The 18,965-nt window shown below is 41.8% G+C and overlaps 1 protein-coding gene across 1 annotated transcript in view; it reads left to right on the forward strand.

The window, feature by feature from the left end:
• The first annotated feature begins 10,413 nt into the window (after positions 1–10,413).
• The window catches only part of Cav1 (caveolin 1), a 33,344-nt gene continuing 24,792 nt past the window's right edge, over positions 10,414–18,965 (forward strand). The window contains exons 1-2 of the mRNA XM_052719705.1: positions 10,414–10,546; positions 11,951–12,115. Of these exons, the coding sequence (XP_052575665.1) occupies positions 10,517–10,546; positions 11,951–12,115 (195 nt within the window). The 5' untranslated portion in view covers positions 10,414–10,516. The remainder of the gene's footprint in view (positions 10,547–11,950; positions 12,116–18,965) is intronic.

Genomic DNA, 18,965 nt, shown 5'->3' on the forward strand with positions numbered 1-18,965 from the left:
AGATGAAGTCTCTCCAGAGACACAGAGCAAAGTGGATCGGTATCAGCGCTAATGCTCTGTAATCAGACTGTGCAGATGTGCATAGGATTCAGGAGGTAGGGCTGTGATCAGAGCATTAAAAATAATAAAAAAAAAAGAAAGAAAATCATTTGGATCAGCTGGAAGATACAAGTGAGCAACCAATTGAATCACCTATATATACTCTGTTTAGTCAAGGGTAAGATCCTGGGATGATCACATTTTTAAAAATTAGGTCCTTAAAAAGCGTGAAAGTCTTTTGGTTTGATTTACCCCAGAGGTTGATTGGAAGGTCACTAACAGCATGATAACTAAAAATAATAATGATAATAAAGTCATCTTTGTTTAAAAGGACACAAGACACATACATGTACATACTTGCATGCCCACTCACACTGAATACTATAGCCATAAAGATATTCAAATAAGAGCAAAGACAAAAAGATTATGAAATAATTTGTCTGGAAGAACTTTGACAATGATTAATGCCTTCTACCAGGGGCAGGTACAAAGGAGACAATGCTTTATGCTGCATGGTGAATCAGGGATTTCTTCAGAAACTTCCACAAGGAAACATTCAGAAAAGAAACTATCTCAGCCTAAAGTCTACAGTTGAAGTCTCCGAAACAGATACCCTCTGGTAAAATCACTAGGCTGGTGTGCCTCAATTGCAGCTCACTGGTACCAGGTGTGTTTAATGCAATCCCGTCCCTTCTTAAAGGAAAAAAAAAAAAGAAGAAGAAAAGAAAACAACAACTACAAAAAAACAGTCATGCTGGTTACTGCCCAGTACATAATTTCTAATTTCACACCAATGAGACCAATTTCTAGGGAAAAATGCCATTTCCCTGCAAGCAATTTAGCCAAGGTAACCTGTGGGATTCCCTTTAGATGGTGCTCCCTGTCTTTTACTTACCAACATTTCTTTAAGAGTACGTTGCTTCCTTTTGTTGAATTAGAATTCCCTCTCAGTCACCCTGCTGCATTTCCATGAATCATCCTTTATTGTGAAGTGTTTTAGTGTTTGTGTTTTCTGTTTGTTTGTTTCTTTCTTTCTTTCTTTTGTTTTATCTATGGTTTCTGTACAGGTGAGTAGCATTTACTGGCATGGATCCTGCTTTTTGAATGTCTTAAAGTCTAAAGTTTTCAAGTTTCCTCTCAATCAGTACTTCTTAAAGACACTACAACTTGCATTGCCTGGGGATTTTGGTAAAATGCAATTCTGAGTCAGTGTGTCTGTGGCCCGACCTGGGACTCTGCATTTCTAGACATCGCTACTGTAATACTGAATCTCTAAGTCACCCTCTAAGTGGCATGACTCTAAAAAGCACTTTAAGTAAGATGTGGAAAGAGAGACATACGAAAGAGCTACAGAGAAAACAGTGATGACATTCATGTATTTGGCCTTATGAAAATGTACACCAGGTAATTTAAATATTAGAATTTTCTCTATCCACTTTAAAATGCATTCACATGCCCTCATCTTCTCTGAAGTAAGCAGAGTCAACTAAAGCTAAAGTGTAAAATTTGCAATAAAATCTAAACCTAGTCACCAGCCATATAAAAGCAAGCTTGCAGTGTTATATTTTCTCTGGGAAAAAAAAAGAGACTTTATACGATTGTGGAAAAGTTAAGTTCTATGTGGAAACCAAACCATTCAATAGCTAATGTAAAACTACACACACATACACACATGCATACACCCCAACACTTTTTTAAGACTTACATATTCATCATTGTATCATTGCCTTGAAGGAAGTGGTATGGAGACACATTTTCCCCAGGTAAAAGCAATTTCTGGTAAATAGTTTATTTACTAGGGAACTCACCAAAGGAAGGAAAGTTTCCTTTGTTAAATAATGACTTAAATCCAGATGTGTTTGTAAACAAAGGACTATTGTGGAAGACTCCTCCCAGAGACTTACATTTGTTCAAGGATAATATGAGAGCTTCATATCTCCACTCTATAATTTTGTGATATCAAAACTAAGGCCATTTTTATTCTTTATCATTTCATCATGATCAAAATACACGTTTTGACCCAATATTATTAAAAATAAAAGGAGTATAGTATTGCAATATAATACAAAAAAACTCTGTGGATAGTCTTCAAAACAGTATATATCTTAGCTTTGTTTTATTATATCAAAGTACACTAGGCTACATTATATTATGTATTGCAGCATGATTTGTAGTCAGTTCTGGATAGTATTTATGAGACACTTATATGTCCAAGGAGTCACTATTTATTTAGCTTGGGCAAGATGAAATGTAGTCATTATTGAACTACTGAAAATCTCTCAACTAGATAAAATGCAGTAATTTGCTTCACCACTTGCCTTCATATTTTCTGAAAACTTCTACACCTAAGACTTATTTATAGTAAATGTTTTCAAGTTTATGTTAAATAGAATTGCATTTGTATTTTCATTATTGATACACATCTACTCATATGAAAGAATAAACCAAATATTTATTTATTTTTAACTTCCTGCTTTCAGAATATATTATCCTTTGATTGTGTTATGATTGGCTGTAAGTTTGGACTAAGATTTCTTGTCTTGAATAATGGTAATACAGTTATGATCCAGTTATGAACATAAAGTAAATAGATTGCTCTATTTCATGGTAGCTAATTTGATTTGGTGTATGTCGTCGTGATAAGATAATTACCTGAACCTAGAATTTACATGGGCTTGAAGCACATCTCCCTATCCTGGAATATTGTTAATATACTGCATAAAGCTTTCTAAGAATGAGATAAAGGATAGGAATAGAGTACATATCAAAACTTAGATGAAAACTTAGAAAATCAGTAAAAAGACAGTCCCTAACAGTCCTCTGGCTTCCCTTTATTCACACCCTTACTATGGATTTCTCATTGGTAACATTTAGTTTCTCCTCCCTTGACTTGGGGTTAGGCCACATCATTTTCCTTAGGTCAGGGGACAAAGTAAAAGTCATAATTCGCCATTCCAGTTTTAGGCTTTGGAAGCACTCTCCTCTTGGGCCTCAGCTACTTCTTGGAGCATGAGAGGAACATGAACCATTCAGCTAGCTGGTACAAGGAAGATGAGAAGCATCCAGACCAGCCTCCGCAGACCAAATCATCCAACTGCAATGAACTAGCCAGTGAATCTTACAGAAGAAATGGTAGCTGTTTAAAACCACTGGAGTTTATATAAAGTGGCTTATTTATATAGCCATTTATATGAAACAATAACTGTTCAGTACACCATAAAGTGTAGTTTTTAGATATGTATCATAGTAAAATCATGCTGGCTCCCTCTAACTTTCACTTTCAGTTAGCTATTGTACCACATAGACAGAGCCGTAAAGCCATGATGGACTGCCAGTCTGTCACAAGTCGACCGTGCTTTCAGCAATTTTTGATGGGACTCAAAAACGAATTCACTTTTTTTGTTTGTTTGATTGGTTGACTGGTTTGGTTTGGTTTGGTTTGGTTTGGTTTGGTTTGGTTTGGTTTGGTTTGGTTTGGTTTGGTTTGGTTTTGGAGACAGGATTTCTCTGTGTGGTCCTGAATGTCCTGAAACTCTCTCTGTAGACCAGGCTGGCTTCACACTCAGCGATCTACCTGCCTCTGCCTCCTGAGTACTGAGATTAAAGGTGTGCCCAGCTAAAAACAAATTCACTTTCAATACAGGATTTGGTGCTCGAAAGTTTTCTGGAGATTTCATTCACAATGAGTAACCAGTCAGACTGACTTAGAATTGAGTAGTAAAAGGTTTACTGATTCAAGTGTGAACGGATGTAGTGAAAGCTACGTGGAGATCATATTGTTCCACTATTACTATTTTGAGATTAAATAGAGGAAGAAAAGCTTTACTACGACGCTGTCCATGAAATAGAAGTGTTGTTTGCAACTTGAGTCTGATGGTTTGTTACAGTTCAGACATAGTAAATAGAGCCCAGAGATGTTACTGAGCATGATGATACTTCTTCCCAAAGTCTTCTGATGCCCTTTTCTGATGCCCCCGAAGTTTTCCTTCTCTTCCCAAAGCAAGACTATGATGGAAAAAAAAAAAAGCAGAGTAGAGGCTCTTCATCCCCAAAGTCTTGCTCCTCGTGGATTCGGAGCATAGAAACATAAAAATATTACTGGGTGAGTCAGGGCTAGGCTGCCTGCTCAAGGCAGACGAAGCTAAGAGAATGAAAGAGCAATTTATTCTAGGTGTGCATTCATAAGCAGATAATTTAAGAGGTTCAGAGAGCAAAGATAATGCTTCTTGTTTCTGGACAGGACTCGTGCTGGTAGCAACACCCTGGTGTTTCTCTGAGCCAAGGCAAGCCTAGGGAGTGACTCTGTGTAATTTGGGATGAGACTCTATGCTCCTGCATCATTCCTGTCTTCCCAGTTCATCATCTTCCTTCAGAGCCCTAGGGACAGGACAGAAATAGTAAGAAAGCATCGCTGGTCGTAGACTAGTCAACTTCCTCTCCCTGGAACGAATGCTTGAGTTAGGAACTTGTAAGGAAGAAAGGGTTGTTCTGACTCCCAGTTTGTCTCCAGTCCATGGTCAGTTATTCCTATGGCTCAGGGGACAGATTTAAAGCAGCACATGGTGGGAGCATTGAGTAGGACAAAACTGACTGCTTTACGGTAGGGATGTAAAAGAGAGGAAGCGGAAGGAGCTGGAGTCCTACAGCACTCTTTGTGAGTTTGCCAACAGTGACCTAAAGGTCTCACCTCATAATGTTTCCACCACCTCCCAAAAGCACAACCCAGGGGACTTGGGGGGCAGTCAAGATACAGACTAGAGTCTCTCCTAAGAGGTACATTGAAGGACCATGAGGAATGGTGTAAGAACATCCACTGCCTGAGGACAGACAGGTGATGTACCTTTCAACAGTTGTCAGGCTGTAAAGCAAATAAAGGAACTCCTCCACATACATGCCTGGAAATTCCTCAGCAATTCATAAGCTCGCCTTTTGACACACCACTGAGAAAACAGAGGGAAGTAGGAATCGCCCTCAGTGAAGTTTCTGCCACACCTAAAGAAATGGGAGTTTTTAAGAGAAATTGAGTTCAACCGTAGTAAAGGGTTATTATGGTTCACAAGAGTGTTTAACCGTGTCTATAATGTTTTCCATTTAAATTCTAAAGCAAATATGAAACAAGGCAAAATGATTGTACCATCAAGCTTGATGGGGCCTGATCATATTATTTTTTCACTTTGGACAGTTGGATTATTTTATAGTAAAAATATTGTGTGGTGGTTTAAAAAGGAGCGGCCACAAAAGCTCATAGATTTGAAGGCTGGGTCATTAAGAGTGGTGCTACATGACAGGGATCAGGAGGTGTAGCCCTGTTGGCAGAACTGGGGCTGGGATTTGGGGGTTCAAATGACTAAGCCAGGCCCAGTGTCTCTTTCTGTCTTTTTTCCTGCTACCTGCGGATACAGATGTGGAACTCTCAGCCACTTCTCCAGAACCTTGTGGGCCCACTTGCAGCCATCTTCCTGCCATGAGGATAACAGACTAAACTTCTAAAAACTCTAAGCCCCAATTAAAAGTTTTGGTTTGTAAGAGTTGCTGGGGTTATGGTGTCTCTTCAGAGCAATAGAACATGGATTAAGACATATTGTGAAGTAAAATGAATCCATTCCATTATTGAGTTTGTGGTCTAAACTCCGTCCCCAAAGTTAGCAGCATCCATCACAATTTAGGTAGTTTCACCAATACTTCATTTTTTTAGTTAGTTAATTTATTTTACATCCCAACCTCAGTTTCCCTTTCTTCCTCTCCTCTCATTCTCTCCCACCTCTGCCTGACCTCCATTTTGCCCCTCCCCAATCCACTCCTCTGATTCTGTTCAGAAAAGGGGAGGCCTCCCATGGATATCAAGTGAACGTGGCATATCAATCAACTTGCAGTAAGACTAAGCACCTCCCCTTGTATTAAGGCTGGACAAGGCAATCCAGTATGAGAAGTAGGGTCCCAGTATGAGGAGTATGGTCCCAGTATAAGGAGTATGGTCCCAGTATGAGGAGTATGGTCCCAGTATGAGGAGTATGGTCCCAGTATGAGGAGTATGGTCCCAGTATGAGGAGTATGGTCCCAGCAGGCAGCCAAAGAGTCAGAGACAGCCCCTGCTCCCACTGTTAGGAGTCCCATAAAAGGAGCAAGTTATACAACTGTCCCATATGTGCAGAGGGCCTAGGTCAGGCCCAGGCAGGCTCCCTGGTTGTAGGTTCAGACTCTATGAGCTCCTATGAGCCCAGTAGTTGATTCTGTGGGTTTTCTTGGCTGCACCCATACTTTAACTGTGTCATCTCATGGAATGGTCACAGCATTCCTGATGGGTATGCATCAACTATACTTTCCTTTTTTTGTCTTTTTTTCTAATTTATTCTTTCATATATTGATATTGTATCCCAACTACAGTTTCCCTTCTCTCCTCCCTGCCCAGGCCCTCCTACATCCCCTCTTCCCCAGATCCACTTCTCCCCATTTCCATTCAGAAAAGGGCAGGCCTCTCAGGTTTATCAACCAAACCAAACATGACATGTCATTACAATAAAAATAATAAAATATTAGTTAAACAAAAATAATAATAAAGAGTGTAAAGCTAATTAAAAACAAGATTAAAATAGTACTCTACAGGAATCTTGATCAGAAAAACATAGAAACATGTCTTTTTAAATAAATTAAGTAGAAAAAAATGCCTTCAAAATATGGAAAGAAAAGCTAGGCATGACATGCTTATAAATTCCAGTATTTGATAAGTAGAGGCAGAGAGATCAGGAGTTTGACTTTGGATGATGATGATGACAATCAATATTAAACCATAGAAGGTCCCAGGTAGGCTTCAAGTCAGAGAGAGATAGGAAAGGAATTATCAAAACATAGCAAGTGTTCATTCAGAATGCTGTTACTTTTCAAGTAAAAACCAGAAAATACAGAAGGAAGGCCTCCATGGAATCTGGGAGACAAGTTGAGGAGGGAAAAGTATGTGAGGTGGTAATGATGATAAACTAGTGACTATCAGCTAGACAGAGCAATTAAATTTAGCAATTAATTGCTAAAATGTTGGCATGTTTGTACACATATGTGTAACTAGTAACTCCCTTGACATGTACCCTTTACCCAAAGGGTCATCAGCTAATTATCAGTGCTCTGAGAAAAGCCCCAGTGTCACAGCTCAAGTCTGGAATGAGTGGTGAATGACTTTGTCATACTTACATACACACACACACACACACACACACACACACACACGCACGCACGCACGCACGCACGCACGCACACGCACACAGCCATTTACAATCCACGCCAAAATCTCTTTTTTAAACTAATTGACAAAGACACACAGGTAATCTAGACATCTGAATGTTGGAAAACATTGAAAAGATTTTGCATCCTGTTTGAAGATGTATTTAGTTTATTTTACCCATATGAATGTTTTGTCTGCATGCATGTATGAGCACCATGTGTGTGTCAGTGCAGAAGAGGGCAGAGGGTCCTCTAGAACTGGAGTTACAGACAGTGTGACCTACCATTTGGAAACTCAAGCCAGGTCCTCTGCAAGAGCAACAAGTTCTCATAACTGTCCTCAGCTCTGAGCCATTGCTGCTGCCCCAGGTTTTGCTTCTTAAGACCACGGATGTTGTATGTGAGCAAACCTTAGGATTCTAACCACAGAGTAGAAAGAAGATAAAACCAGATGAGAAGATGAAGAGGAATCGGGCTGATGAGAATGGGAAAAGGGATGCATGGTAAGATGAGGAGGCTGGAAGAAAGGAGAGAACACAAAAATCACAATTCATTATTTAGCCATGAGCAGAACCCCCGTGTCCCAGACCTTACCAGATGCAGTTATTTGTCAACTTTAAAATGGTCTATCTTTCAACAAAATTTCCTCAGAAGGACTTTTAGTTGTGGAAACTTCAGTTTCTTCATCCCTAAAGTAGTGAGAATTAAGATTATCCGTGTCCTATGTAGTTCAGTATCTCTGCTAACACATAACCCACAAGCTGACTTTAACGTTGCTTCTAACATGGAAACAAAGCAAATAAACTGCAATTTCCACTCATTTCTGGTCAATGATTTAGAGAAAGTTATTAACTTGCCTTCCAGCCTAAAGTTATCTGTGCAGTACCTATCAAAGGAAAGAATTGTTTACGTCATCTATTCACTGAAATCTTATACCTAAGTTAGCAAGTTCTGCATCTTTACTTTCCAGGGGATTGGAGTTGTTTCTCCCAGCCAGCTGTAACAACCAGCATTAAGACTAGCTTGTCTTTGGTACCTGCTTCTTGTTGAGGCAGGTTACTTAAACAGTTTGTAGGTTTTCCACTCATTAAGAATTCATCTTGGCATTGACAACGCTTCACTGATCATTATGATGCCAAATGCCACTGCTGATTTGACTTGAATCTGTATCGTGTCCTCTGACAGGGTGTCCCGTTCCCCCCACCCCAGAGGTGGCTTTCCCTCTGCTGAAAACTAGTTAGGCATTTGTGGAGGACCTCTCTCTCCTGAAGCTCCTTTCCTGCCTGGAATGCAAGACAAGCTCTCCCCACTCCTGTGGACTTCTAAGACAAGCTCTCCCCACTCCTGTTGACTTCTAAGACAAGCTCTCCTGACCCCTGTGGACTTCTTCTAAGACAAGTTCTCCTGACTCCTGTGGACTTCTTGTAAGACGAGCTCTCCCAACTCGTGTGGACTTCTTCACAGTCAGAATTACTCACCAGCAGCTGCAAACTGAGTAACAATAGGTGGGAACCAGTTACTACATTTACCCTAGAACAGAACCAGAATTGCCTTGCACCCGATATTGATGAAAGAAAATGTATATTGATGAAAGACAGGGCACTCTCAGAGATCATCTGAAGTGGCCAATGCAGGCTATGTGAAGCCAGAAAGCATCCTTTTTCCGGTCGTCTATCATGTGCATTGGCACACAAGTTGATAGAAGACTTCAGAAGAGGTAACAGCAGAAATGAAACCAAGGGAACTTGTCTTTTGGAATATATCTTTAATCTCACGGTGAATAACAGCCAGTATAAGTCATCTCGTGTTTATCACACTGATTTTCCCTTGCCATTCCTTTTATGATCCTTTTATTTTTACAGTGCACAGTTAATCACCCTTATTTGATCAGTATAATATATGCAGTTGTTGAAAGATCACATCATTAGCAGTATGGTTATCACATGCTAATCAAAATAATTAATTCAAAAACGGATTGCCTTTTTTTCCCCATGAGCAGGGGCCGAGTCTGCTTAGATCATTGGTCTTTTCCTGTCTTTCCAGCTGGATGATCAGTTCTTCCAGGGTGCTATTCTCTACTCTCAGGCCGGTGTTTCCTCTTCATCTTCCCCCTGATCCCATGTTGCGGTCTACTGGTAGCCGTTCTTAAAATTTATCCTCTTCTAGTGTGCTATGGAAGTGTTTGCTTGTGGATGCTTAAGTAAAAACATGGTTTTCAGTTTGTAGGGGGTGAATTTCTTAGCTGCTGCCTCTAGTTAGTTACTTGATTCTTTAGTAAAAAGTTTATTTTATTTTTCTTTACAATAAAATAAAAGGAGGTTGGCCAGATTTTGAAACTGATATATTATTTGTTAACTTAAAAAAAAAGTCTAGTCAGTTTGTCAAAGACTGTCTCCTCTCAGTCTCACAGCCAAGTGTATCTTTCTGGGCAGGGATCCTCTAGGGCTGAGGGTGTAGTTCAATGGTAGAGTGTTTACCGCCAGGTAGAATGCACAAAACCCTGGGTTTGATCTCAAGCCAGGAAGAAAAATCCTCTAGGTAACAAACAAACCTCTAACTAAAGTTTTCTACAGTTGAAAATATTCAAAGTGCTTATGATTACAGCATGACCTGTTGTTAGAAATTTCATTTTCATTTTTACAGAGATCAATAAAGACATTACAGGCACCCACGCAGATTCCTTCCTTGTGTTTATGTGTAAAGTACTCCTTCAGTTTCCTAGTCATCTTGCATCCCTTCCTCTGTGAAACTGGGAGACAGATCAGCCCTGGGAGGTAATGGAATGTGGGCGAAGCCTTAGGACAGGGCAGGATTCCTTCTGCGCCGGATGCCCATACTGGGCATCTCTGCAAACTCTTGTGCTCCCTCCACCCCTGCTGAGATGATGCACTGGGAAAACATTCGCTCTCCCAGGGATGCCTCTCTGTTGGCTTATAGCTGGGAAAACGTTGCCCCGGGTCGAAAATATCTGCCCAAACAGCCAGAGCTGATGAAGGCTTTCTCACAGGCTCTCAGCTCCCCGCGGGCGCTCCCCGCCCTCTGCTGCCAGAACCTTGGGGATGTGCCTAGACCCGGCGCAGAGCACGTCCCAGCCAACTGAGAGCAGAACAAACCACTGGCCGACAGCCAAGAGGCTCCCTCCCAGCCACCGCCCCCCCGCCAGCGCCTTTTCCCCCCTATACAATACAAGATCTTCCTTCCTCAGTTCTCTTAAATCACAGCCCAGGGAAACCTCCTCAGAACCTGCAGCCAGCCACGCGCCAGCATGTCTGGGGGCAAATACGTAGACTCCGAGGTAGGCTTGGGTGAGGGCGCGCCGGCTCCAAAGTACCTGCTTTTGCTATCTCCCACTCCAAATGCTCGGGCTGCTTTCCTAAGCCCGAGTCCTCTCTCCACCTTCAGCGCACTCCGCTAGTGCTGGCACCGCTGAGGAATGGGCCTGGGTGGGGAGGTGAAGAAAAGCTAGGAACGTTTTAGGGCTCCCTTTTGGAGAGCGGACCGACAGAGCCCACCGGGAGGAGGATCAGCGTCCTGCGCTGGTAGTCTGCCGGACTTAGGAAAGTTTCCCAGGTGGCACTGTTCGCAAGACCCCCAGGGACAAGCCCCTACTACTGGGAGGCTGAGAGCTGGTGCTGTGTGTGTGTGTGTGTGTGTGTGTGTGTGTGTGTGTGTGTGTGTGTGTGTGTGTGTGTTTGGAGGGGGGGGGGTCCTTTGCCCACAGTCCTGAGGACAATCCCCATCAGGAGCCTAAAGTGGCCGGCTTGGGCGGTGGCGGCGCGCGTGTATTGCACTTAGCAAAGTTCTTGAGCACTTCAACAATTTCTGTCCCTGGGCGGCGGCCGGGGGAGTTCCGAGGTGGGGGAGCCTCCTTCCTCACAAGTACCACCACCATTGGCAACTACTTCTTGGCACTCAGGTGGCCTAAACGTGGAGACCTCCGTTCCCAAACGTGACTACAGCTCTGCCTCGGGCAGACAGCCTAGGGGTGATCTAAGTAAGGGTGGGTCAGGGAGTCCTTCAGGTGACATGTCCTAGAACATTGGGGGTTGGGGGTGGGGTCTGGCACATGCCTCTGCTCGGAGATGAAAGTATATTAGATTTTGACCCACCTAATCCACCCCCACGGCCTAAAGAAAACCATGAAGCAAAAGGGGCTAGAAGGGTAGGGGACGCGGCAGGTGCGAGGGAGACACACGGAGGAACAGAGACGATGGGACCACTGAGTCTGTATGGTCCAGTTGGATCTTAAAGTTAATGGTGGAAGGATCGTGGGACAAGATTAACAGGGCCAGGGTGGGGCAGTGGAGCAGGTGAGGTTGTGGGGACGCTGGTGGTCTGGCAGAGAGAAGGGAGGCACAGCAGGCGGAACGCGGACCCCCAGGCTGGGGAGTCGCGGCGGGGAGCGGCGGGGTGCAGGAGGACGTGCATGGGGCTTCGCCCTGACCCCTGGCGGCGGGCGCGGGAGGCAGGCGCTCCCTGCCTGGTACCGAGGGGTGTGGTGTCCTCTCCTCCGTCCTCTTAAAAAGCTTGAGGCGCTGGAGTTTTCTGTGCGCAACGCCTTCGAGGCTGAAGCTAGCGAGCCTCGGAGCTCCAGGCTCCCCCGACAGCCAGGCTGACTCCTGACGCTTGTTTTTCTTTCTGAACTTTTCTTCCCACCGCCGTTGCCGCCCTCCCCTGGCTTGGCCGGCTGCCCTCACAGGGACATCTCTACACTGTTCCCATCCGGGAACAGGGCAACATCTACAAGCCCAACAACAAGGCCATGGCAGACGAGGTGAATGAGAAACAAGTGTACGACGCGCACACCAAGGAGATCGACCTGGTCAACCGGGACCCCAAGCATCTCAACGATGACGTGGTCAAGGTAAGCCGTGGTGGCTGTCTGGGTCCCACAACCCTACTCTCGCAAGTAATTGTGCATCTTTTCATAGCTTCGTCACACAAGCACTGTTTCCTAGGCTTGGCTGTCTGTGAACCCCTGCGGTCCCTTGTCAGAAATATCTCGTCAGGCTTCCTCCTCCTCCTGGCTAGTTCAGCAGGAATTTAGCTAAAGTGAGCCTTGCGGGAGTTCATAGAAGCTCAGCCACAGGTGGGCCCCCACATTCCTTGGGAAAGGAAGATGATTGTGGTTCATCGCCGTGTTATAAGTCCAGTGACAGGTCATTTATGTGTTGGCAAAATAATTGTGTGAGACTTTGTACCACCGGTGAAGGTCAGAATACAGAATGAGCATATTCCTTCAGCTAAAATCATCTAAAGTGATTAGCTTAAAAATATTAAATGAGTGGAAATGTTTAACACTAATAACATATGCAGATAATGTACATATTTTGTATGCATATTACATGTATATGAATAGTGTTTTAACTATAAAAACACAGCACATGTGCAAGGCTAAGCCAATTTACCAAACTGAAATAATTTCCACCTCAACTTCTGGATCCCTCTTGCTAAATGTGGAAAGATGCATCTGTGGTGACAGCCAAGGTCAGCCTGCCCTGGGCTAACAGAACATTCAGGTTGGAGTTCTGTTTTGCACTTTCACGATACACTTGTTGAGATTACAAATACGTTACTTTCCTGGGTGGTTGGCCGAATGCAGATTTGACACAGTGGTCTGATTATCATTGTCATTTTGTTATTCAACTTTGACCCTTCCAGCAATGCTAGCTCAAGGAATTTATTGTCTGAATCCGTGTGGGTTGAGAAACGCTGGACTTGAGCTGTCCTTGGCAGAGGGCTTCCTCTGAGTGGCCTGGAGGGCCAAGGAAAATCCTGGCCTCAAGGGTTCCAGTGGGAAGCTGCTGTCCTGCCCCGCCCCTAATGCACCCGGGAGCCGCTCACGGAGTTTCCTCCCACAGCCTCCTATCTATGGATGGGAGGAGCTCCAGCACAGTTTCACCTTTATGAATAATATATTTCAGAAAGAGAAGCGGTTTAATCTACAACCGGAGGGAAAGTGTACCTGTCAGAATTTACTCTCTTGGTTTGCTAGTAGAGAGAAAGGGAAAATTGGACCGTTTTCTGCTGGCCAGATTGTGGAATATTTAAAACCAGCAATGAAGGCAACTCATAAACTGGAAGTTAAGATTGCTAAAATCTGTTTAGTAGCCACATTTCCTTAAAGGGGAAAGGACGTGTTGCTTCTCAGCCATCTTGTGCTGGCTGTTTTGGTCAAGGAGGGGACTGGAAGGATTTCAGATGGGCTCCCTTGGCTGGACCCTCCCTGTTGCTGCCCTGTGCTGGGAGAGGGATTCCCTGGAGCCAAGGAGCCTCCTGGGATGAGTCAGAAAGGCCAGCAGTGTGGATGTGGGTCTCCACAGAGCATGACTAAGTGGAGAAAGAAGGCCCCGCTGGGAAAAAAAGACTTCAACACAGATGGAAAAAAGGCATGACAGGCTTGGAGGAAATAGCAGCTTACAAAATATCATTTCAAGGGCGAGTGTGGGGATCCTCACATTAGAGAAATTAGAAAGCTACAGCCACGCCTGCCTACTTGCTCACAGAAACAGGAGCAACTCCAGACAGTCAGGCAGACAAGAAAAACTCACCTTGAGAAAAGAATTTGGCAAGATTTAGGCAGAAGCCCTACCTAGGAGGATGTCTTCAGAGAACTCTGGCTCTGCAGAGAGACACCCAGGCTACCCCCGCACATTCTGCACCTCCCCTCCCCCACAGTACTAGCTAGAAATTTTCCATCATCATAGACATCTCTGCTGGACAATGTCTGGCTACGGTGTCCCCTGCTCTTCACGAATACCTTCGTATCAAGATGAAAAACACAGCTAAACAAGCCCTCTCTGTAGAGAAGAAATGAGACCCAAATTTAAAGTGTGAACAGCATAGTGCATTGTGCACATCCTTCTAGTCCTGCACGTCAAGTATGGAGGCGTGGTTGGCCTCCAAAGCCTTGTGCACTCTACACTTGCTCTTCAGTAACACAGAGCATAATTACCCAGGCCACTGGTGGCAAGAATATCAATTTAAATGTAGAATTGATTGCCAACAAAATCATTTTTGTATAGAGGTTCACCATTCCACATAACGATTTATCTGCATACATACATTTACCCCAAAATATTGCGATTTGAATGTTTTCTTAACTTTCTTCTACTGAGTGGTTAAAACTCAGATCCACCATTCTTCCTCTAACATTTCTAAGTTTTCTTATTATATAAGTATATTATGTTCATAATATACTTACTACATGTGATTAGAATTTGGAAGTAAATAAAATGCTTTAAAATGTATGATTCTTATATCTTATTAATTATCCATCAATTTGTTACATTGTTATGATGTGTTAGACTGGATGCTTGCTATTTAATTCTTAAAATAAATCCAGCAAATAAGAATATTACTGTTAATGAGACAAGAAATGCACATATTATTAAAATCTTAATCCTAAAAACACACACAAGCACCACGGGTCCTCTAGTTTTGCCTTAACTGCCTTGACACATGTAGCTAGATTTTTTTATTTTTTATTTTATTTACTCTCTCACATGTGGTTTTATGTTTTTACTTCCTTTTTTTTACTGGCATGCAGTTTTATGAGGCTTTATTGTAAACCTTGTCATTTTAGAAATAGACAAAATATATGATATAAGTCAAAGTAAATAGTATCACATATTGCAGGATAAAAATGTTTTTAAAATAGTGATTACCATTGACTAACTGTCAGGAAGATGCTGCTATGGAAAGAGCAACAGGTAGATGGAAGATTCATTACAAACACTTTAATGGAGAGGGTCATGAAGGGCGTACAATCTGACCAGGGGAGGACCACAGTCTGCATGCAGTGCTTAGGGGGTGCAGGAGGATGCAAGGAAGATAGACAGGGCTGTCTCACACAGACACTTTTAAAAAATATTTTCATACACATATTTCATATATTATGTTTTGAGATATATTGTTATATATTATATAATACATCATATGTTATCATATTAAATTTATATACATATAATATCATATTATAATATAATAATATATTATATTTTGACATATATTTCATATATATTATATTTATAATATACGTTGTATTTTAAGCATATTCTCTTCTATATTTCCCTACCATTTCCCTTCCATTTTCACCCTTCTTCTTCCCATTTGTCTTCTTTGTTCCCCTAGACACTTCTACATTTTTTTCTAGTTTTTGAGATTATAATTACATCACCCCCCCCTTCCCTTTCCTCCTTCCAGGCTCTCCCATTGTAACCCCTGGCTCTTTCTCAGATTCATAGCTGCTTTTTCTTTAATTGCTGTTACATATCTATGTGTACACATATTTCTAAATATATAGCTCCAACCTGTTCAGCCCACATAGTGTTACTTGTGTGTATATGTTTTCAGGGCTGATCATTTGGTATTGGAAGGATAACCAGTTGGTGTGCTCTTCCCTGAGGAAGACAATTTCTCCCACTCTTAGTTACTTGTGATTCTTTGTCTAGGGTTGAGGCCTCATGATCTTTCCCCCTTCCTTAGCACATCTATTGATGATGCTATCCTTGCTCAGGTCTTGTTCAGTCAGTCATGTTGGTGAGGATTCATGGATGTTGCTACTCTGACATTCCTAGGAGACAGAGCGTCACAGTAAACTTCCTGTTCCTCTGACTCTTAGAATCCTTCCGCCCCCTCTTCCACAACAACCCCTGGGTATTAGGTATGGCTGTACCATACAAGTCTTACCATCTCACTCCGACTGGAATCTAGAGATTCATTTGGCACAGAAGAAGCCAGTAAAAATGGAATGAGTGATTCTGACCAAACAGCAGAGGCCTGAATCTCACACTCACTTGAAGGGTGTAGGCTCCCCAGCCAGCCATGCAAAGCTGTGGAAGAATTCAAGTATCGGCTTGGTGTGAGAAGCTGGAGTTTTGGAAAAGACTGGGGTGAAGTGCAGGTGTGATGCAGTCATGCTGGGGAAGGAGGAAAGAGTTGAAATACAAGTGGCCCACAACGCACAATGGTTCAACCTGATTATTCAGTTTTACAAAGCTACAACAACATAACAAATTCAGTAGGAACTATTCTTCAAAACTGTGAATCTTGACCTTTCCCTAGTCGAGTGATTTGTAGTACAATGGTCTCTTGTGATGCTGGGCAGTGGCAGGGAGCCATAGCTGCCAGTTGGCCACAAGATTACAAGAAGAAACAACCACCAGTACTACAGTGTACCGGTGGCTAAACTATGGTGTTCGGTATGTTAGGCCCATTAAATGAGTCCGTGATGTGAAATATTTTCAACTTAAGATGAACATAATCAAATGTAATCCCTAGTAATTTGAGTAGTATCTCTATTTAATCCATGATCCAGATGTGAAGATGAAAATGATGGTACATACACTGGGAATAGAATCATCTAACACAAAACAACATAATTTGTGGGAATGTAATAGCTACCATCCAGGCTTCTAGTTCCCCCTTTTGACATCAATAGAAATTAAGGGTTAATGAAGTTTAAAATGTTTCCCATAGTTTCAAGGAGTGCTCAAAACAGATATTTTGAAATGTATGACTAAGGAAGAATAGACAAGATTACATGATTCATCATGGGTTATTGTTGTGGGGAAGAAATGAGTTTAGTTATTCTGAGATTAGCATTGAGACAAATCAGAACATCTGGGAAAAGGTCTTTGTTCAAAAGTAAAAATGTATACTTGTAACTTTCTCTCCTAAAACATGAATGTAATGATTCTTAAATACATACACAATTTTCGTTAATCATGTAGTGAAGGCATGTGTGTGGTGTGCAGACCAATATCAGTGGAGTTTCCTGATGCATCTATAACCCTTTTATGTGAGAAAATAAATAGTCTAGAAAAATTGTGATTAATGTCAGATAAGCATCACATAAAATTAAGGCACTTTAATATACATATAATCAAAGCACATTTCCCAGGCCATGGTAGCATCCTTTTCTGTTTAAATTGATAGCAGTTGTATGTGTTTTTTTCTTTGTTTAAGATTCTTCATAAGATGGTAATTAATATTCTGCCACACCTGAAATCATACCTGGAATTCAGGAATTCCAGTTTATAAAACCACATTGCAGTCATCTCTGATTGGAAGTCTTTACACATTACTGAGCAAAGAAAGATACTAAAAGGAGGAACATTGCTTATTTCTAAGCATATGAAGTGACTTTAAGTTCAGCAGAAACGATATGTGTGTGCACGTGTCTGCACATGTGTGTGTGTGATGTTTTTTAAAAAGTTGCCCTTTTTATCTCTATCTCTTAACTAAGGTTAGAAAGCAGTGAGAAATTACCCAAACTTTGACTTTAACTGTATAAAATTGTGTATTACTTATTATATCCAAGTATACTATATATCATTGAATTATGCAGAGTTCATGATGTGGGATATTTTTCCATTAACAGCGAGCAGTGCTGGCTACATTTTAAGAGGGTTGAGTTATGAACACCTGCAGTGGGGAACAGGATCTCAAAAGTCCAGGAATTTCCAAAGCCACCTGCTTATGCATCCTGTCCACTCAAGTGTATAACACAGCAGGCACGTTTTAGTTCTTCTGAGTGTGCCCCACTTTGAAACGGCAGTTCACTATGATGAAATGCCTAGAGAGAGTTGATTGCTAGGAAGAGGAGCCTGTGTAGACTGACCAGTGGGGCTCTGGATGCTTCTATAACGCTACGTCTGCAGTAGGGAAAGGGTAGGGAGGATGAATTCCTACGAAGATGGCTTGTTCCAGGATGTATACATTCTTTTCTCTGCTCTGGACAACTTGTATATATATGCATATATGTATACAAATGCACTCTGTGGAATTGTTTATTATATGATACGCATTGTACATAAGATTATATATTCTATCTATATATATATATATATAAAAAACTTATATGATGCCAGTGAATTATCTTTGCAAAGATATTTTGTCTTTGAAAGATACATATGTCTTTGAAAAGAACGTAGTAAAAGAGCCCTCCTCTCCCACAAAGGAGGAATTCAGAGATATCCTGGTATAGTGGGAGGAGTACTGTGCTAAGAAAATACTTATAAACAATGTTCTCTTTTGGAGTTCTGTAAACTGTGATTAGATTGTATAAAATATTACAGTTAATATTTAATATTCTTTCCTCCCATATTGGCTTTCTAATTTTCCTATTGAAAATGTGAAATCTGAAGCCTTAAGAAAATGTGTAGCTCCTTTACAAACCCTAGGGGTTTCACAAATTTAGTCAAAACATCAGAGTCAAGAGAGGAATTCTTAAAAATCCAGATGCCTGGGAATACCAAGATCTCTTAAATCGGAACATATAGACAGCAGGCCTGAGTACCTACATTTTCAGAGCTCCAAATGATTCTCCACACGATTACGTCATTAAGTCAGCTTTAGAAAAAGTTGTACCCAAGTTGGCTTAAGGATACATACTCAGGTTTCTTCTACCCCAAGAGAACAGATGAGTCACGTGGTAGAGGCTTTATTTTTTGTTTTGTTTTATTTTGTTTGTTGGTTGGTTCTTGTTTTTTGTTTTTTGTTTTTTGGGTTGTTTTTGACATTTTCTGTGACAGAACACTATTTGAGGGTCTGGAATTTTAAACCTCACCAGAGAATTTTGAAACAACATGGAGTACTCCCAAGTCAGCCTTGCTCAATGGCTCTCCATCTCTTGAGGCCATTTGCGTTTAGAGCCAACTGGAATCCCAAAGCCCCAGGGTAGCCTGAGTGAGGCAACTATATATTCCATG

The sequence above is a fragment of the Peromyscus californicus genome, unplaced genomic scaffold, assembly GCF_007827085.1.
Source record: "Peromyscus californicus insignis strain IS unplaced genomic scaffold, ASM782708v3 Scaffold_6__1_contigs__length_162567912, whole genome shotgun sequence".
NCBI classification, from domain to species: Eukaryota; Metazoa; Chordata; class Mammalia; order Rodentia; family Cricetidae; genus Peromyscus; species Peromyscus californicus.